Source organism: Thunnus thynnus, chromosome 1, assembly GCF_963924715.1.
Source record: "Thunnus thynnus chromosome 1, fThuThy2.1, whole genome shotgun sequence".
NCBI classification, from domain to species: domain Eukaryota; kingdom Metazoa; phylum Chordata; class Actinopteri; order Scombriformes; family Scombridae; genus Thunnus; species Thunnus thynnus.
In genome coordinates this window covers 23147235-23169793 of record NC_089517.1, presented here as the reverse complement: position 1 = coordinate 23169793, position 22559 = coordinate 23147235, and the positions used below count along the sequence as shown (strand labels likewise).

The 22559-nt window shown below is 38.1% G+C and overlaps 1 protein-coding gene across 3 annotated transcripts; it reads left to right on the top strand.

Moving 5' to 3' along the window:
- Positions 1-1129: 1129 nt before the first annotated feature.
- rps6ka2 (ribosomal protein S6 kinase, polypeptide 2) lies at positions 1130-21297 on the top strand. 3 transcript variants are annotated; one of them, XM_067591421.1, is made up of 23 exons: positions 1130-1529; positions 1642-1806; positions 5069-5209; positions 6479-6560; positions 7603-7683; positions 8858-8937; positions 9735-9841; positions 9942-9979; positions 10086-10228; positions 10950-11020; positions 11548-11636; positions 12297-12361; positions 14815-14917; positions 15119-15264; positions 15628-15750; positions 16019-16108; positions 16315-16473; positions 16765-16926; positions 17105-17181; positions 17558-17675; positions 17798-17854; positions 18228-18308; positions 19163-21297. In XM_067591421.1, exons 2-23 carry the CDS (start codon positions 1702-1704, stop codon positions 19310-19312), a joined length of 2268 nt encoding a protein of 755 aa, XP_067447522.1. In that variant the 5' UTR covers positions 1130-1529; positions 1642-1701; the 3' UTR covers positions 19313-21297. The 3 variants fall into 3 exon arrangements, with proteins under 3 accessions (XP_067447522.1, XP_067447513.1, XP_067447528.1); XM_067591427.1 differs by having other exon boundaries at positions 1436-1529; positions 5093-5209; XM_067591412.1 differs by having other exon boundaries at positions 1130-1806.
- Positions 21298-22559: the final 1262 nt, after the last annotated feature.

Here is a 22559-nt window from a genome sequence, read left to right as displayed (position 1 = left end):
TTGAAAGTGAATTCAACCTATAAATAGATGCTGAATAAATATAGAAGGACCATCTGCACCCAAACGTCGTTCTTAGGATGGATTTAACATTTAACCTCAGATGATGTTGTATAATAGTGTAGCAATAGTGCTGTCTTTCTGTCTTGTCCTATCTACACAGTGTGTATGAATATTAATGTTGTGATCTCCTTACAGAGCCATAATCCTATCTGGACAAAGACACCAGTCCATAATCCTGAATCTCCTCCCACAACACAGCACAGCAGATTGACTAAACACATCTGATTACATTTTCATAGTGCTAAAATGCCCTGTAACTATGTGCCAGCTATATTCTAAATGTGGTCCAAATCCTGTTAAACACACGAAAACAGCTCCATGAGCTCTCTTTTTAGTGATGTTCCAAGTTTAGGGATCACAGTTTAAGCATTTGAGATTTGATACCATTTAAATAAATAAAGTCCAGGTCAGCTTTTGGACACTTGACACAGGTAGAGCAGGAGTCCTGATTTGCCCCCTGATTCTGTTTAATACCCCCCCACCCAATCCTTCCTTCTCCCTCCTCTGGTCTCTATTTCCATCTCTCTCTCTCTCTCTCTCTCTCTCTCTCTCTCTCTCTCTCTCTCTCCTGTTACGTAACACTGCAGTTCTGCAAAGCTGCTGATGTGACAGATCCAAGTACCTACACACACACACACACACACACACATTCACACACCCATGCCCAGTGATCAACCAGATCACGCTGTACTCTGTGTGATTGCTGTCCTTGTGTCTGTCATCATTATTGATTCATTGATTGCTGTCCTAGTCCTCCATATTTAATTGAATTCTGATGTGCTGACACTGAGTCAGAGCCGCAGGACTTAACCACACACACATCTACTAATCTGCTGCTTTCTACTTTTAAAAAAATCATTTGTCATGTTTTTTAATTCTTTCTACATCTCTGTGTCATTGGATGTCATGTAGGAGCAGAAGAGACGGGCCAGAGACAGAGAGGTAGCTGGGTTACACCATGTGACCTCGCCAGCTGTTGCTGTATGCTTCTGGGAGAAACAGAGAGGGAGGTGAGGGGCAGGAACAGGGGAGAATAAGGGAGGGAGGGGTCGGGAGCTAGCCAGCACACAATGTGACTGGTGACAATCCCTTGTTCTGCAGAGAGAGAGAGAGAGAGAGAGAGGGAGAGAGAGAGAAGGCAGCAGCAGGGGATGAACACATACACACACACAAGCACAGGCAGAAATGTGAAGAGGGAAGAGGGAGCTCACACACACCTCTCCTGATTCAGCGGAACAGATTTATTATTCGTCACCTCTCCCTGCAGCCTCACGCAGTGAGACTGCTGCAACACACGAGACAATCCCGAACCTCAGCAGCACCTGCCCCGTTCGTCAACCCGCCTGTCTGTCTGCGCAGATTAGCGTCTCCGTTACAACTCTGACTGCGTTGCTTACTGGCGTCCACTGCAGCTGAGAGACGGAGAGGAGAGCGGCGGCTGGAACCCACCAGAGAGACGAGCAGCGAATGTGAATGATGGGAAAACTAAAAAGCGACGACTGCATTGTGGATGGGCCAATGAAGAAACTGCGGGACAAATAGATAACCAATAAAAGCTCTGTTTCTGCGTCTTCACCTCAGGACCCCCCTGCGGGGAGATGTCCATCATTATGGGATAGATGCACAGGTCTGCTCGTTGCCATGGATACCAGCACGCGTAAATTCACTGTGCGGAGATGGTTTTCAATCTACCTGAAGAACAAGGCAGCAAGGAACAAGAACAGCACAGGCTTCTGTCAACTAGAGGTTAGTAAATCTGTTTAGACACCCACCCAGGAGGAGTACAAACTTCCATCAACTAGAGATTAGTAGTGTGAGTGAGTGAGTGAGTGTGTGTGTGTGTGTGCGTGTGTGTGCGCGCGTGCTGGATGGGGGTTGCATTTCTCTTGGACCATGTGTATGTTTCTGTGAACATGAAGAAGGCCAACACCCTCTCTAACCCCCCCTCTCTAACCCCCCCTCCCCTTCAAAAACCTGCATCTGTCTCACATCTGCAACTGTAGATGGGAATGTGTGTGTCTGTGCTCGTGGGAATGGGCGTGGGAGGAATGTGTGTTATTTGGTTTGTTGTGGAGCAGTTCAGGAGTCATTGCTGCATCATTACAGCTGTTGCTCCTCCTGTCTGTCAGGAATCCAGAAAACAGAGATACACTGTTGTGACTGGGAGAGAGGCAGGCTACATGGAAATACAGTCAGGCAGACAGACACGCTAACAGGCAAACAAGCACCCAGGCAGACAGGCAGGCAGGTTGATAGATAAATGGATCCAGACAGATTGATTCAGTGGAGGCCACAGCAGTGGAGGTCTATTTATAGCCCAAACAAACCAGTAGGGGAGAGAGAGGTGGGATGCTGTATGCAGCCTATCTACCTGTATGTTTGGGATATAAATAGAAAAAAGACTCCTCCTCACCACCTCTGTTGTTTCTCACTGTGACTGGATGCTGATGAATCAACTTGACATGCTATCTACCTGTTTGTCTTTCTGGCTGACAAATGTCTGTCTGCTTGTGTTTGTTTACCTGTTTGCCTGCCTGTTCATATCTGTAATGTGATGCTTTGATGCTCCATGTGGGGAGGTTCTCTTTTCGACTCCCTTCGCAGAAAGGTCCGAGTTAAGGGTCAGCATCCAAGAAGCTGATACTGGAGCCATGAACCAGTTTCCATCTGGTTGATGGACATCACCACTGCTGCCCTGTTAGTGAATACATTAATGAATCACACAGAGAAGGAAACCACAGCTGTACTAGTCTCTATGGAATTAAACTTTCAAGCGTGTTATACCTGAAGACAATCAGTGACATCAGAGCAGGTGACTGCTGTTGACAAACAGCATAATGATATTAGATTTGACACATAATGCAAAGAGCCAAATTACATTTAAACCCTAAATATTGTGTTGCATACAGAGCACAAACCCTAAATCACATACAGAGTCCCATACAACATAGCCATTTCATATTAATAGCATTCAAATGCTTGTTACTCTAATAAACTTGATATAAGATATATTACCTAATTTATATGATGCAATCACTGGCATTTGAAACACATGCTATATAATATTTTGGAACCAAAATTAGGAGTGTAGCATTTTGCATTTAGGGTTTTTGCACACTGACTGACTGTTTTGATAATTAAGTTAAAGCAACTGTAAAGTATTGTAATAGGAAATCCTTCGACATCTCTGTGTGTATTGTGGGGTGTGGCTCTACACTGTTGCTATGCTGTCATGTTTCCTCCCTTATTTCACTGAGGATTAATGTGTGGCAGCTCTGTTTGGTGCTACACGTCCCTTAGGTACTAGAAGTAAGCTGCAAAGAATTTACTTTTTAATAATTTTTCAATTATTTCATCCTAAAACCTTATTTTCCTATTCTAAAAGGCAGGCCAACAAGGTGAGATCATTTCACCTGTTTCCAATCTGAATTTACTCATATTTTAAAGTATTTCTAGAGACACATATAATTTTCTTAATACAAGTGCAGCAATCTGTTATATTTGGTTTTGTTTCAAGATTCTGACACTAATTCCTAGAAAACAAGATAAACTACATCGGAAAACAATCGTAATCAGCTCCCTCCCTGGCAGAATGTTGTCTTGTTTTATTAAAAATAAATCTCAAAGGCTGAATTTGAGACGAAATGACATGCTGTGTTGCATGTTTTTGGGTGAGTAAACTCTAACAGGAAAACGAATGTATGTGCGTGTTATTAACACAGACTTCATAACACTCTCACTACAGAGATAACATCAGAGAATTTGGTGTCCTGGCAGAAACAAATCCAAGTGATGGTTTGATTATTTTTAGCTTTACATGGACTCTTGAGACTTAGAAATTACTTTTGAAATGGCGTGAAGGATCTCATGCCATTATATCGTAGAAACATTACATGCTGTTGATGGGATTTGATCTGAGTAAAGCCTCAAAATGTTCTTACAGAGAAATATGGTGATAAACAATCAAGGGAAGCATGCAATGCCCTTTTCTACATGAGAATAAATGGAGAAACACATAGAAATACTACAACAAAACCAAATAAGAAACTTTCTATTTCACTGCACTATTCAGTTCAACAAACAGATCAAATTTAAGAACTTTACCAACAATTTACTAGAAAGGAAGCTTCTTTTGAGACAGTGCATCTGAGACTTTTTTGAGACAGTGCATAAAACTCGATAGAAATGTATTTTACAACCAGAACCTTTCTAGGTTTACCAACTACTGTAACCGTAGCATACCTGATTGAAAGCAGCGTGTTAAGCTCTTAACTCCTCAATGACACTGACAGCTTTACAGAATTACAGTATATTGTCACACTGACCAATCTAAGCTGTGCCTCAGGTTGGCAGTTGATCACATGCTTCACTGAGCAGACTGAATAGGCTGAATAAGGCAGCTTACACTATGCATCACTGCCAGTGACCTCAGCCCAAACCTTTCCAGCAATAACATAATGGCTCACAAATAACCAGCGCCCCTTGTGTCTGTGTGGGTGTAAGAGTAGTGGTTCTCAAAGTTGGGTCTGGGGACCCCCAGGGGTCCTTGAGGGGGCTCCGGGTGGTCCCCAGCAAAAAGGGGAATCATTTATTTTCTCTATATTTCTACTCATAAGTCACCGAATGACAGAATGTATGACTATTTGCTCATAGGTTTCATACACTTTCTGTAATAAAATATCTAAAAGCAAAAATCTTATCAGATGGGGGACCCTGGACAAAAGCTTATCAAATGGGGAGCCGTGGTCTAATTTGTGTCAGTTTAGATGTCCTTGACGTGAAAAGGTTTGAGAACCACTGTGTAAGAGAATGATTTACTGTTTTTTTTGGGGTTGTTTTATCAACTTGGATGTTACATGAACAATATTTCAAAACTGCTGAGATCTTGTAAAATGTATTATCTCAATTCATTTATGTCTCACCTTGAGACAGATGTTACTCTCAGATTTTCTTAGCTTATTTGTTTGTTCTGTCTCCCTTTGTAATTATGTAAATGACATACCATTAGGGGCATCTGGCTCTCTGTCCTCAGGATGACAGCATACTGAAGGAGATTGACATCAGCCACCATGTTAAAGAGGGTTGTGAGAAAGCAGACCCCTCTCAGTTCCAGCTGCTCAAGGTGCTGGGACAAGGATCCTATGGAAAGGTACAAGATGCTTTGTTTGACCATTATTATTTAGACCTGAATATCTCTAACCACAACCTATGTAAAAGAGAGTTGAGAGGAAGCAGGTTCTTACACATCCATCTGATCAGAGTGCAGGGATAGAGATTTTACAGAAAGACAAGATCAGTGTTGATACTACCAGCCAAATGATAACCCATGACATCTGCAGGCTTCCTCCACAAGCCAGGCTGACCTTGTAGGCTAATTGCTGCAGTGGGGTAGCTCCACTTGTACTGTCTGTAAATTGTGATTACAACATTTTCACAACAACATTTGGACTTCACACATACACCATACGGCTAGAAGCATGTGGACACCTGAACATTACACCCATATATGATTGTTGAAAGTCTCATTACAAAACAATGGGCATTAATGCTGCTACAGTATATACAAGATTTTGGAACTTGGCTGCTCCCATTCAAGTTCTCAAAAGGCTGCTGAAATTCTTCAAATACATTAAGATTTCTCTTAATTCAAACTAAGGGTCCTAGTCCACACCATGAAAAACAACTCCAGACCAAAAGTAATCTAAAGTATGTGGATGGGGTGTCCACTTACTTTTGACCACATGGTGCATGTGTCATGTCAGTGCTGAAACTGATTGCGCTTTAGCAGTTATCATGTGCTGATGAGAAGACATCCATTTTCAATTATTATAATATTTATATTAGATTATTGGATAGGCTGGTGTGACAACTGCTTCATGCCACAGCTCACTAAGTATATTTGAATTAGTAAAGGCTCACTGAATTGTACGTATGTTTGCATGAGGCAGATGTGAGTCCACAGATGTGGGCTGGTGAACCACAGATAGCATGTTTTAATAGCTCGCTATACACGCACTTAATAACTATTTAGCAAATATGTGTGAATCATAGCTAATCTCTCCATCACACAGAAACAGGAGCCTATTTATTTATATCAGTACAAATTGCAGGTAAAGGCCGGTGTTGCAGTTGCAGCCATTAAGATAGCAGGTGGGCATGGTCTTTAAAACAGGTGTAAAGACCTCTGCACTCTGCAAAAGTGTATAATCTGTGTCTTCAGTTAGCAACCCATAATAGACATTATGAATGTCATTATGAATGTCTATTATGGTGAATAACTGACAACTTATATGTTTATTTTTTAAACTAGTTGTTGTTTTTTTTAATTTTTTTTTTTTAAACTGATGCCCTGATAACTATAAAATAGTCTCAGTAAACATGATGATGACACTGAGGGATGATGGTAATGATTTTACAGGTGTTTCTGGTGAGAAAGATCAGAGGATTGGACAGAGGACAGCTGTATGCCATGAAAGTCCTGAAGAAAGCCACGTTGAAAGGTAATAAGGCAATATGGAGAGAATGGCAAGCTCAACAATAAAATTAAAGGCTTTAATGTGAGATACAGTCAACAATTAATATTCTGACATATCTCCCAATTGTCTTAATGGGTTGTCTAATTAATAATAACCAATGTGTTTATTAACATATTTTTTCAATAAAAAGGGGAAAAAAGTTTTATTGAGGCATAACTGGCTCATGCACCCAGTTTCTGGACACTTGAGAGGTGATTGTTGAAATTAATGAAAAATAACAAACTAAATAACTTTTTAAAAATCCCCTGTATATGTTATGTTTTTGTTAGGAGGCAAAGTTTAAATATAAAAAATATTACAAAACGAAAAACAGTGTCCATAGAGAATTTTTTGCCTTAAGTGCCAGGTTCAAATAGTAGAGTAGTTTAGCCTGCTCCTGTGTCTGTATTTTTAAAAAAAAACATCTAAATTACTGAATCTTGACTGAGACACATTATGCTGTGATACCAACTTTTTGCTATACTGGCCTCTGAGTGGTAATATGTTAAATTTGTTATGGTTAATATGGGTTTTGCACAGGAATAATAAGGAATATATGGTTGTCTGAACTCCCAGAGTGCCCTACATTCAGTAGGATTGTGGCTAAAAGAGGTTAGTTTGTACTTTTGATTCAGATAAAATGGTTTTGCAACGAATGGGATTATTGTAAACGAGGATGTACTGTAAAAGCAGGTTGAGATGCCATGTGCTGATTTAGTGTCTTTGTACTAGGCTTAATCCTCTTTACCTGCACCCCTGGAATTTAAATAGTTATGGTCTCATCTCGTCGAGGAGACAGATGCTGCAATAACACTGTTATTGTACTTTTCACTGCACTATAGACCAGCTACACCATGGGATGGGTCTAATTCAACTGACATTTTCAATTAAGTAAATGCAGCTTCATCCCCTCACAAAACATACTCATGTCATGGTATTAGAGGCTTGTCATGATTTATCTGGACCAAAGTAAAAACAACTGAATATGACTGAACACATTCCTCTTTTCCAACTGTCTCCTTCTTAGTGCGAGATCGTGTGCGATCCAAGATGGAAAGAGACATTTTGGCAGAAGTGAACCATCCATTTATAGTTAAACTGCACTATGGTAAGTCTGGTTGTATAATAATAATAACATTATGATAATAAGTTTATTCACAAAGTGCTTCACAAGAATAAATGTTAAAAAATAAGACCATAAGGCATACAAACATATAATCAATAAAAACATAAGCCACAAGATAAACATACAGACAAAACACAGGTAACAGGGTACCCCAAAAGAAACACACAAAAGAACAATCACTAGACATCTTAAGGTGAGACAAAGGCCAATTTGAAAAGATGAGTCTTCAATTGCTTTTTAAAAGCTTCTACAGAGACCGTAGACCATATGTCTAAAGGAAGAGAGTTCCATTGTGTTGGAGCCACTACCTTAAAGGCACGATCACCTTTTGTTTTCAGTCGAGAGCGAGGGACAACCAGTAGGCCCTGGTCAGAAGACTTAAGTGACCTACTGGTGATGTAGGGATGAACAAGGTCATAGATGTACTCAAGTGCCTGTCCATGCAGGGCTCTATATGTGAAAACCTTAAAACGAATCCTAAACCTGATTGGAAGCGAATATAAAGAACTTAAATTGGGTGTGATGTGAGTTGTCCTGCTGGACCTGGTTAACAGCCTTGCAGCAGCATTCTGAACCATTTGTAGACAGTTCAGAGATGACTGGCTGAGACAGGTGAAAAGGGAATTATAATAAGGTGATCCAGGATGATACGAAAGTGTGAGTAATCATCTGTAGCTCCGATTGTGATACAACAGACCTGAGTTTTGCAATATTTCTTGGTTGGAAAAAACAAGTGCGGTTCAATGATTTAATATGCTGATTGAAATGCATAGCATGATCAAATAAAACACTGAGATTTCTTAAATCAGACCGAACAGCTGAGGTACATCGCTAGGTGCTGATTTGAATATCTGTGTCTCTGAAAGCATCCTCATATGTAAGAAATAAGGTTAATTTTTTGTGTAAAAGCAGAAAAAGAAAATAACTTTTTGGATAACTTGTCTTTATATTCAACTTTGAATACATCCTCAGAATAACACAGAATACAGTAGAGCCCCAACATAGCAATATAGCTTCAATGTGTTGTATTACTGATACCTGTGTGTGTATATGTGTGTGTGTGTGTGTGTGTGTGTGTGTGTGTGTGTGTGTGTGTATGTGTGTGTGTGTGTGTGTACGTGTGTGTGTGTGTGTGTGTGTGTGTGTGTGTGTGTAGCCTTCCAGACAGAAGGGAAGCTCTATCTGATTCTAGACTTCCTCCGGGGAGGAGACCTCTTCACTCGTCTGTCAAAGGAGGTAGGTTTGATGTTCGGTAGGCTCCCCTGTGCTTTCCACATCTCTGCTAAAAAATTACAAGCCTTCACCTGTCAAGGTCTATTATTGACTGCGTGACATTGATGCAGAATCATCAGAAGTGAATATACCTGACATCACTCTCCTTGTGTAAGCACTGCTGATGTGACCATCGCATCTATTACTTTCATGCCAATGCTTGAGCCTCAGTAAACAAAGACCATACTGGATAAAGTTTTTAAAAGATAGATGCAGCTTTATTTTATTTTTTCCATCAAGGTTACAAAGTCTATAGATAGATGGATAGATGGATTTTTTTTTTAGAGCGAAGAAAGAACAAACAAAGGAACTGACCAACTAAAAATGAATGTCGTTTTTTTTTACTGTTATAAGAGGCATGAAACATGTGCATCATGGGCATCAATATCACCAGGCGACCAGTGATCACATTTAAGAACATGGACAAAGGTATTATGATTTTTATAAGATGAAAAAACTTTGTATCCAGTTGTTTCTTTGTGTCTTTATTTCAGTTTTATGTATTGGGAGTACTTAATATATCAGTATAGAGGGAAACACGTACACCACCTGCTTAGTCTCTCCTGTCATGCGGGGAATCAATTTCCCCGAAGATCCAATTCCAAAGAAGAAAAGTTGATTCCCGCACACACTTATCACCTCTGCAATGATTTATTTAAAAAGTGTCAACATTTCGGTCACAAGGCCCCTTCTCAAGATGTCTTGTCTTCTTTTCTATGGAATTAGTATTTAATACATCCACATATATTTATTTGTTCTAGGTCATGTTCACAGAAGAGGATGTAAAGTTTTACCTTGCAGAGTTGGCCCTGGCCTTGGACCATCTACACAGTTTAGGGATCATCTACAGGGACCTCAAACCTGAAAAGTACACTCTCACAGGCTCCTGTTTTATTAATTCATTTTTTAAACCAATTTTCAATGTTTTTTTTTATGTTTAAATATTTAATGTTACTTAATCTCAACAGTATTCTTCTGGATGAAGAAGGACACATCAAAATAACTGGTCAGTACATCCAATTGCAAACAATCCTTTATTCTATCTTGTGTCCATCTTTCTTCTGACCTTGTTCCTGTTTCTCTCTGTCTCTGTCTGGTTCTCTCTATTTCAGACTTTGGATTGAGTAAGGAAGCCATCGACCATGACAAAAGAGCGTATTCCTTCTGTGGAACTATAGAGTACATGGCTCCAGAGGTCGTCAACAGGAGAGGGCATACACAGAGTGCTGACTGGTGGTCGTTTGGGGTACTTATGGTAAGAGTCGTTTATTTTACTTCAACGGCTTATTTTCACATTTAACATGCACTGGCATAATGGCTTTACCCACTGACTTGCATGTTTTGTCTGATCTTGTGAAAATGGCAGGTATGAGTTTGCTATGTCTTTGGAGCCAAAGACTTAGCTCTTAGATAATGTGTCAGTGTACTGAGTTCTTAATTTAGCTTCTTTGTGGCAGTAAAGCTGCTTAATCACCATATCTGGCAGATTAGGTCCCATCTCTTTCAGTCATTGTGCATCTGTTGGATTCTGCTTGTTTTGTTAGCTGGTGGCTTATTTTACTAATACTGAAAAGGAGGTTAGCTTTCACTGACACTTGGCAGCTACATCAGGGCACCAGGGAAAAGTGTAACCTCAATCTGCCCTTGGCTAGAATTAGCGATATACAAATATTAAAACAAACTAACTAAAAACACAGCTGAACTGCTGGAAATAGACGCACATCAACAGCAGTGGACAAGCAGAAAGTAGCTAATGTTTTCATTATCAATGCAAGGAAAGTCTTTTTTTATATGCAGAGCAAGTCAAATTTCTAACACAGTTTTTATTGAGTGTAAAAGTTCAGAACAGTCCAATTCATTTGTAACGTCACTCTCAGCTCCCCTTGGCAGTAACTCAAGTCTGAAAGGCAGAGTCACAACAGCTCCCACTGATGAATTACCATGTCTCCTGACCATTGTTCTCATCTGTTTTCCAGTTTGAGATGTTGACAGGATCGTTACCATTCCAGGGAAAAGATCGAAAAGAAACAATGGCCCTTATTCTGAAGTAAGACCATTTCAACCTGTTAACATTCATTGTTACTCTTAAAGCCTTTTATTCATGAACAATCCCTAAAGGTCTGGGTATAGATTTTTTTATTTTGTTTAACAATGTTAATAGGGTGTTTTTTTTCTTGTGTTACTGATGTTTTAATAATGTCTTGTTGTCTTAGTTTCTATGTGCCAGTAGTGTAGCAGTGTTTCTCTTCATATACAGTATGTACAGGACATTATTGCATTTTGACCATACTTAAATCCTTTCTTCAAACTTTGTATCTGCCTCCTCTTTCCCTCGAACCAACTGCAGTTCTGTGCTGATTTTCTTCTAAATAATAATTCAGTTCTCAGTAAAGGTTCATTCAAGATAAGCTGCTTATATGAATCTTCACTTATCATTCTCAGAATATCCCACTATTCCTGAATAAACAGACTAATTAAGTCAAACTGAGCCAACACTAAATAGGATGTTATTATGTCACAGCATTACTAAACATCTGTGTATGCATAAACCTGTTTCTTCTCTTGTCTGTGCAGGGCCAAATTGGGAATGCCACAGTTCCTCAGTCCTGAAGTGCAGAGTTTATTAAGAGCTCTCTTCAAGAGGAACCCTGCTAATCGATTAGGTACTGTATACATTAAAAGTTAACATTGAAATATGTTTTCAGAACAATGGTAATACAGTAGTTTAAAGTACCTATTTGTGCCACTTCGGGTTACCAGTTATTGAGGTTAGTTTTTATCTTCAGGTATTCCAAATGTAAGCAACCATATGGCTGAAGATGATAGCAGCACCCTAAGGGGGAATCAGTCATTCAGAAGCAGTGCACAACAATTGAGTCAGTGAGCATTGGACACTTCACACATACCGACGTGGAAATTAATGCTATTATACCTTGCGCTAATGTGTTGAATTGATATTCTACAAATCATGGCTATTCCACAGAACGCAGTAAAGCTTTGTGACTGTGAAAAGTGTAACTTCAACAAACGCTAGACTGAAGTTACTGCATGATATTTACAGCTTCCAGTCTACCAATAGTCTGCCAATGGTGTTAAGAAATACGTTAAATGTAACAAATTTCCGAGCACAGTTGAAACTGTCATGGAGGTCTTTTGGAAATTTGGCAGTGTGCATAATCAGCTTAATAAAACTGACTGACTGTATTGATGCCCTTTGTAACTTTTATTTCACTTAGGTTGTTTTTCTTTTTTTCTGTTTGCCAGATAGATGTGAACAATGATATATCATTCTCTTAATTTGCCTCAACCTGTGTGATTCATAGGTGCAGGTCCAGAAGGAGTGGAAGAAATAAAGAGACATCGTTTCTTTGCATCGATAGACTGGAATGTAAGTACAATTTATGAAGAATATTCTGTGTTCTAAGTCATTTTAAGCTGTTCAGTGCTGCTGTTTTTTCAAGGGCGGACAGCCTCTACAAGAGTAATATGGCCTTGCATTATGCACTTGTACACATATTGCATTATAAACATACTATATAAGATATACTAAAAATAGTAATGACAGACAGAGCAAGAAGAAAAACAAAGTTGGCTTGTTAACACTGCTAGAGTCAATGAGAACAGACCTCGGCCTGTATGCTGTGCTATAACGTCAGCTACAATTGTGGAAAAGGTCCTTATATAAATACTCTGTCCTACAACCAACAGCTACACTTGGTTGCTCAAGCTTTCTGAATATTACTTTTAGGTTTACAGTTGCTTGCTTGAAGATGCACTATTCAGATTACTGACTAGGGTGAAATTTAAAAAATGTATTCTAATAACAACACATCTGAATCATACTGTGGTGAGTGTTGTTGCTGTATTCTGCCATCTAATCCCTGCAGCTGTTCATCTACTTCCTCAAGAGTTTCCCACAATCATGAATCATTAAACATTCTTAGCAGAGATTTTGCTTAGTGGCAAAATCCTTAACTTCCCATTCTGCCTATCGTGCCCAACTTTATTGTAACATACTAATCCTCTTATCTTTAATACCCTTTCTCACAGAATGTTTGCTCATGCGCAAATATTCTGGCTACAGACATTACCTGTGTTATCATAATTTAACCTTGACATCTACTCCCTGGACGTGTTCTGCTTAAAAGGAATCATTGCTTCAACTGTAAGAACTCTTTCCCAAAGGCTCTATTGAAGGAGCTTGTCAAACATCACCGAATCATATTCTGAGACTGCATTTGTTTCTGACTTGAACACTATTCTTGCAATCCCTGAGTTACATGTCAGTATAATCCATAATTTTCCAAGAGCAGTCAAAACCATCTCAACTGGACAAATCTTAAATTGGTGTTTCACTGATGTAAATGTAACAACATCCAATACAGGATACTTTTAGTTTTGTTTCACAATAATTATCACAGAAAGAGACTATGCATACAACAAGTACATTGTACATACAAGAGGTGAGAGAGTATACAGGGTGTGCCCTGCTCTCAGTGTAACTTCCCCAAATACATGACGATAAAAAAGGAACCTTTGTTAAGGGTCACAGAGAGAGGTTTAGTTCAGTAAGAATAGGAAATGTTTTATTGATTGTAAAGTTCCCTCCACATATCTAAATAGCCGCATGGTCACACTGTTACACTCATTCCTTTCCATTATAAATGTTCTGAATTGGACATGCTTGTGACTCTTGTTTGTCCGCCGTTGTGAGTAGTGACTGTCATTTCTAACAAACTCCACTATTATCTATTTTACATGTCTACTACACCCTCACCACTGGCTCTCACTGCACTCTTCACTACACACTGTACCTACTTGCTTTTCTGCCAAACACCACATTTCTATTTACAGATGGTGTTGATGGCTTGATGTGAAAAGCCATCAATAAGAGGCTTACCCTCTCCTCTACACTATGCTAATTAAATTACTGTGCTCTATCAGGCAGAACGGTTTCTCTGTAATCCATCATAAACTTCTTTTACTTGTTACTCTGTGATACTCGAATCATTCATTAAAGCTGACAAATACTGACAAAACCTGCATCCTCGCTGTCTCAGCAGAGGTGTATCCACCAAGAATTTCAACTGCTGAAGATGTCAAATAAGAACGTGTACTACTGATAACTGTCTCACTGTGAATAAAGCTTTAACAATCTTTTTTTAATTTTTCCTTTAACATGCTGGTAGCCTTTATAACAGTTAGTCATTGTGCTCACTAGTTGAAGAGACCATAACAGGCTATTCACAGCAGTAAAAGTGATTGACATTGCAGTGGCGACTCCTGCAGGATATTTTCAGTAACACACTTAAGTAACTAAACACGTGTATATGTAGTGTTGACTTGTACAGGACGCACATACAACAGTATCAAATAACATTACATATAATAAAGGTGTCTCCTGTAGTCCTCTCATCACTGAGGGTTTTTCAGTCTAGTTTGGATGATCATGTTTTGTTTTGTATCATATTCTCTTCTATACTTCTAATTTGTGCTATTCTTTGCCCTATATCATATTTCAAGATGAACAGACTGTGTCTTTTCTCACTCTGTACATGTTTACATTAAACTATCTTTAGTTTGTTGTGAGATGTGTGAGAAAAGTAGGTGAAACAACCCATATTCCATTGTTCATGCTATATCTAGTGAGTATTAAAATAGCAATTTAGAGGAAAGAAAGTGAAGTTTTGTTGACACAGCACTTTTCATTATCTTAGTATAACCATGACTTATATATTATGTCATCTTATAAACATGCATCAACAGATCATGTGTCATTTTGTTGATTAACTAGTTGTTGCTGATGATATTGATCATTTTTCTTGTTGTTGTTTTCCGTAGAAGTTGTACAGGAAGGAAATGAGGCCTCCGTTCAAACCAACAGTTGGAAGACCTGAGGACACATTTCATTTCGACCCCGAGTTCACCTCCAGAACACCCACTGGTAACTAAAACATACACAACATACACATACAAGGATACCGCATATATTGATATATTATATTATTATGTTTATTGATGAAGTGCAGTGTTCTAGCAGTGGTTGTCATAGCTGATGATGCTTTATGAGAGACATACATTTTCTTTTTCTCATACATTAACACACTGTGTGCACATGTTTGTATCTGTATCTTTGCCTGTCCAGATTCCCCTGGCATCCCTCCCAGCGCAAACACACACCAGTTGTTTCGTGGTTTCAGCTTTGTGGCAACCAATCAAAGTCAGGAGCCTAGTGTTGCTACGGTAACACCTTCCCGCCAGGAAGTGAACAACATTAACCCTATAGCACAGGTATATATGCATTAAAGAAATGAGCTCATGTCCTAACTCCCCATATACTTAAATAACTCACTCATTTACTAAGCAATTAACAAATTAACTCTGTAAATAAATCACTTAATTGGTCACTGTTTGATGAGTAAACTGATGACTAATAAACAGACTGAATAATTAAGTGACTGGCTATTTAATGATGCTGACCTTTCTAAACATTACCTTCATTAATCACTGTCAACTATATAACCACAGCAGCTGACTGCTAAATAAAGCAATTACTGACTCTGGCACATCTAAATGTGACAGATGTATATATATCAAATGTAATAGAAGAAATGAATATGTTTGTGTCTATATGATAATATGTGTTCTCTGTAGCATCTCCGTGGTGATGTGGCCTTCAGTGATGTTTATGAGCTGAAGGAAGAAGTTGGACAGACAGCGACCTCTGTCTACAAAAGATGTCTGCACAGAGTTACAGCTGTGGAGTATTCAGTAAAGGTAGTGGACACTAAACATAAACTAGAATTTATTTAGATATACAAATAGCTTTTCTCAGTTTGACCAAATCCAACCAAATGTAGTAATCACAATTACTCTTAACTCTGCATATGCTGGATGAGTCACGCATTGTGGGAAAAGCTGGGATTATTGAATGAAACCACCCAAACAACACGCTGTGTGCATCCTGGCCATTTCCAGATATACTTAGAATTTGCAATTGTGTGTCATTTACAACATATCTTGTGCGTTTCTGTGTTTTTGTCAGATTATTGAAAGAGCGAGGAAAGATCCATCAGAAGAGATTGAGATTCTGTTGAGATATGGACAGCATCCGAATATTATTACCCTGAAGGATGTAAGTGTAACACACCCACCCTTCACGCATGGTGCTGTACAGTAAATAATGTTAGAAAGACAAGAGGAACTGCAGAACTTGGTCTGCTTCAAGTTGAACTGGCAAATAAAAGTGAAATTTAAAGCTGGGCAGACTTTTCACAATAGACTTAAATAATCACCGTTTGTTCACCTTTCCTGTGTGTGTATGTTTGCTTCTACCTATAGGTGTTTGATGATGGCCAGACTGTGTTTCTGGTGCAGGATTTACTGAGAGGAGAAGAGCTGCTGGATAGAATATTGACAGTGCCAAACTTTATAGAGAAAGATGCATCAGACATCATCTGCACGCTGACCAAGACTGTGGAATATTTACACTCACAGGGGGTATGGACAGACACACAGCCAGAGAGACAGTTTGACAAAAAGAAATAAAATGTTTTTTGAAATCCTAAACACTGGACCTAATACAATCTGTGTCTGGTTTTTAAGATTAGGTTGCAATTTGAGCAACTTCTCAATTGTTTTTATGTACCCAGACATGTTACTTAAATGCATCCTTGTCCTCTAAAAGACATGGAACACAGAGACAGTTGCAAAAAGCCTGTTAGTTATTGTAAAAGTGCTAATTGTGTGAAAATAATCACCTGTTTTTGTTTGTGTCTTTTCTTTTTTCAGGTTGTGCATCGGGATCTGAAGCCCAGCAACATTCGCTATTCTGATGACAGAGGACTCCCAGAATGCATCAGGATATGCGATTTTGGCTTTGCCAAACAGCTCAGGGCTGAAAATGGCTTATTGATGACCCCTTGTTATACAGCTACATTCATGGCTCCTGAGGTATATTATCAGTAATCAAATTAATAATCATCTAATATCTCATCAACACATACACAAATGGTCAAACAGCCAAAAAACAAAACAAAACCAAAAAAAACATTTGAAAATAATAAATCGCAAAAAATAATCTCATCATGAACTTCACTGAAATTAACTGAGTGTGTTTTTGTGTGTGCAGGTTCTGAGGAAGCAGGGTTATGATGCAGCCTGTGACATCTGGAGCTTGGGCATCCTGCTCTACACCATGATAGCTGGGTCAGTTTAAAGTTTAAAAACATAAAAAACTGTAAAGAGACTCCTGCAGAAAAAAGCAGCTTTCTGGTGCAAATGTGTAAACTGTATGTGATGTTGCCTTCTGATAGAAATGCTCCCTCTGCTGCTTTGAACAAGAATATGTTCTGAGTAAATGCCTTTGGTTAAATAATGGGGAAGACCACATATTGTGCCCTTGTCAAATAAACACCATCCTCTCTACAGTAGGTGTTATAGACTCCGTATTTTATGATATCAAAGGTTTTTTCACGCCAGTTATAGATTTTAAAAGGCTGTCTGCAATCTGATTTATTCTCTGTTATCATAACTCACTTGAACTTTGGATTGCTCTATTTAAATTTTTATTCTTATTGCTTAGTTTTAGCCCATTTGCCAGCAGTTCTGAGGACACAGCAGAGGAGATTCTGGCTCAAATTGGCAGCGGGAAATTCACCATCACAGGAGGAAACTGGGACCTGGTGTCAGATTCTGCCAAGGTTAGATTTCAATGCTTTCTATTCTTGATATAGACACAAAAATGGTTATGTTGCTGACATCATGGTTCATGTGCTGTCTAATACAATAATATCACATGAGTATGTCTGCATGTGTTTAACAGGACATTGTGGTTAAAATGCTCCATGTGGATCCTCACCAGCGCCTGACTGCCCCCCAGGTACTACTGACATATAGTACTATGCTATATAAGGCTAAAGGTCACCATTGACACTATAGGTTTTATTTGTGGTTATAGGTTTCACTGTAGTTTTGACCATTAACAGTTTGTTGCCAGGAAACATTAGCAAATATATTACAGATAATATATTCAATTATTATTCAACTATACAAAGATCAACAAAGATCAAGACAATAAAGAGTAGAGGAAATAATTTTACACACATTAAACATTGCATAATTTCCCTTATTCCATACCAATGTTCTAGTATATATATAGTATGTTAGCTTCACTGTATTGTTTTATGTGTTATGTTAGGGGCAATTATTTAAATAAAATATTAGAAAATAATTTTCATTGTGATGGTCTTTAGGTCCTTCGCCATCCCTGGATTGTAGAGAGAGACCAGCTCTCTGACAGAGTTCTCACCAGACAAGATCCACTCACTGTCAAGGTCAGACCTGTGCATGTGTGTGTGTACTTATACATGCAGATTGCAATTAACACAAAGGTACTAATATTGTTACAATATTAACATATTGTACAAGAGAGTTAGGGTGAAACACAGGTCAGCAGTTGCATGTTAAAACTCAGCTCTGTTGCTTATCTTCACATGCTTTGATAAATTATCGTTGAACATAGCGATGATTGCTACCTAAAAGGTCTACTGTACATGTAATTTATGAAACTTAATAATACTTTATACTGAGCTTTACAACTATACCCTCTATACCTAACTGTTGCAATGGTTGTACCTAAACCCAAACTTATTTACAGTACATTTTACAGTTTTTAAAGTGATTGTTTTTAATATGCAATGACTAAGAGGTTTAAAAACCATTAACATCACCAGAATATCAGACCAAATTCTTGCTTTTCTCAGAATTTCAGTGCTTCTGAGTGTATCCATGTTACATCCTAACTGTAAAAGAACAATAGTTTAAGTGGTCAGACATATCTTATAAAACCTATGTGGATTTCAGACAAAATCAAGATTTCTTTCAAATGCTGTTCTCTGAATGTGTACTATATTATATGTATGTGTTATATGTGAGTGTTTGTATGTGTCAGTATGTATATGATATATTTCTATTGTCCTTCATGAGCTCTGGCAGATTCTGTATGGATGTATTTGGGTTTAAAACAGAGTTCATGTCAGCTCCAGTGCAATGTTCTGCAATGTAATCTACCTTTTCTGTGTGTTTCTCAGTATGTCCATCAGGTGGTGCTGTCTACCACTAATTTAGTTGTTGGACTGATAAGGCCAGTATTAAAATGATATAATATTGTCTCTTTTCATTCCATCAGGGGGCACTATCCGCTACCTACTCTGCTCTGAGGCGCTGTGCTCCTGCTCCAGTCCTGGAGCCTGTTCAGTCCTCTAGTCTGGCCCAGCGGCGAGGGATGAAGAAACTGGGGAGTCCTAATGTTAATTCAGACGCTAAAGAAAAGGAGTAGTCTCAACAATCTCAATGGAACTCTAAATAAATTAAATACAGACCCACATTATTATAGAAGATGTACTCACTTTTTGAAAAGCACAAACCTTGTTACAAAGTGCTGATGTACCCAAAACCTGAAATGAACAGATCTAATAAATCCATCCCCAAAGGGACAAAACCTAATTAACTTTAACAATAAAGCAGTCAACTAGCACTGACATCAGGATTAACTCCAGTTCACTCAATTCAAAATGTAAAATTTAAACCTTCAAACTTCAACCAAATGTGTTAGTGTGTGATGTAACAGCCATCATGTCCACTTGCACCTAGAACTGGAACTCTAAAATTGACCAGACGTTAGTATAAAAAATAGCTAGAAATGGCACTAATAATGTCATTTTTTTCTAGGAACTGTCCTTTAACTCCACTTAATATGTTATTGAAATTCAATATGAACACATGAATATTTTACTTGTATTTGGTCATACATGCCAGAATACAATTAGGCCTGTAGTGAAATATATGCTACACAGATAAACTGGTACTTCATCCATATTCATGGTAGCTCCAGCAGCTGAGAGTGGGACACAGCAGTCTGGCCGCCAAAAATCAGATAAAGCAGTATTCAGTGCCACAAACAACATGCCAAGTAGTCAGTTCACTTTATTTCTCATGTTTAGCACATACTACACATGTATGTCACCAGGAGTTCATGGACAGCCAAGCATTAATAATGTCTTCCACAGTCATTAATCTACAGTAACATACTGTATGTTTGAATGAGGCGATGTCATTCACATTATGCTGTTTTTTCCTGCAACCAATCTTCTGAATTCTACAGACATATATGCATGTTAAAAATGTAAATATCCTACCAAAGGGAATTATTACTACTTAAGTTGATAATACCATTGAAGTCTTATTGTTCATAATATGCTTAATAATTTTACTGTATGTATTGTTGTCTTCCATAAATACAGCCTTTGACTCTTTGAAAATGTATTGCTAAATGTTATCACTACCGCACTTCCCAAATCTGATGGAACAGTTAGCTATGAAGGTATTTATGTTGAACCTAATATGTTTCTTCATAACATTTTCAAATTGTTATTTGGCTTACGAGTAGTCATAGAAGCAGGTAAAACTGGAGAGTACAGGATGGCTCTCTGGTTAATGCCACTTCCATAGCAAAACTCTGCAGCCTATAGTACTTTGTATTATTGAATCAGCATTCAGCGTAATAGTTCATTATTCTGTGTGTTCTCCAGTGTGTCGAGTAGCTTCCATTAGGCTTCTTTTTGCTGTTAGTATTTGAGAGCCAAAATATTTGAGAATCACTGTGTGAGAAGATTGTATATACTGTCTATTGCTGCTGCCCTGATTGTATGTAATAAGTTGTACAATCACAAATACGAGGTAAGATTGAACAGGGTGTTTTGCAGATATGAGTAGTGCACTTTGTGTTGTACATTTACAGTGTTGCACAATTTACCAGTAGAAATGAAGATTATGATCCACACAAATACACACACTTACTGTACAGAGGTAAAACCATATTGTGATGTGCAACCGATGAGTAGTGATACAGTAATGCTGTACATATAATGTAATGTATTGTGTTGCACTGCACAACTGTGAGATTTGAAGCTGGGACTGGTAGCACTGATGCAATTATGAGTATGCAGATAAGGTTGTATCTTGTGTTGTACAACCATAAGTTAGAGGTAAAGCTGTAAATATTACTTACTGATTTAGATTGTACATACTGTTGTGCAAAACCACCAGTCAGAGATTAGATTGTGTATATATAGTGCTGTACAATTATCAGCAAGCAGTCAGAGTGTTTATATTGTGTGTGCAGATACATTGAGATTGTACATATTATATTGTGTTGTGCATCCATTGCTCAGAGTGTAAATACTGTCTATACCTGGCCAATCATTTAAATTGTTGGCTAGAATGCCAAAGTTTTACAAATAAAGGAAAAGAACAGAAACAGTGCTGAAATGAGTGAAGAGTTTTTAATCATATATTCCATTTACATATCTATGTACTGATAAAAGTGTCTGTATTACCTGAGGCTCTCTTACCCAGAGATTTACAAAGTGTATTACAGAAAATAAACTTACAACTACTACACTGCAATTAAACATTATTTACAGACACCAGTATTATTTTGGCCTGGCAAAGCCATGAGACTATTTTCACTTTGCATTGCATAAACCATAAAACAAAAGCTGACCTTGTAAGATGTAGTCAAGCTGTTTGAGCAGATAAGCATATGCTAAATCAGACTGAGGATGGGACATATTTGTACTTTATATTTGGATGTCAATATACATCTTCATTTTGGTCCAAGATATTAGTTAGATATTTGGAATAACTCTTAGTTTTGCCCGATTTATATCTCACCAGTTCCTCTCAATTCTTTCTCGGTTCAGTGACTCAAAATTATTTTGTTCTCTAATAGACAATGTCCACTATTACTGTGGATATTCAAACATCCTCCTGTTACACACAAAGGATCAAATCTATTACGGGATTCATGCCCCTGAAGGCCTTAGGAACAAGCCATTTCAGTCATACAAAACATGAGACCGTTTTCTATCCTACTTTCCCGTAATATCACTTTTGTATTTGTCACTCTGCAAGACATGTCCTTATTGCAACATTTGAATGACCTCTTTTAAAGATCTCACCATAGTCATGTAATAATATGGGGAAAAAAAGAAAAAAGGTGTCACAAAGAGCCCTCTGTACTATAGTCCAGTTGATGCATTATCATGTCAGTACATATTCAGTACACGGTCACACCCGAAATAACTTCAGAAAAATGTTTCACCTGCAACACTAAAATAAACTAATATATAACACTGACACTGACACATAACACTGGACTGCTTTCAGTTATTAAATTATTTTGAAAGAAACTGTTTCCAATACAATTAAAATTGAAAAATTCACTCCAATTTTACACATTGGGGAGGACTAATAAATATGAAATATGTAGGATTTCTTAAATGACTCCATTATTCTTTGATAAGTGAGAAATGAAAGTTTATCCAGTGAGAGTTCATATACTGTATCTTTCTCTCCCTCTTTGATAATGTGGCAGCAAGAGCTTGATGGCTAGATGACCGCATTGACCACTAGATGGCAACCAATCATACCCTATGCTATCTCAGTCTCTCTCCTTCCATTTCTTACCAGAAGTTGTTCCTTTAGAGCCATAATCCCTAAAAAAGAAGAGAAAAGCTCTTTAA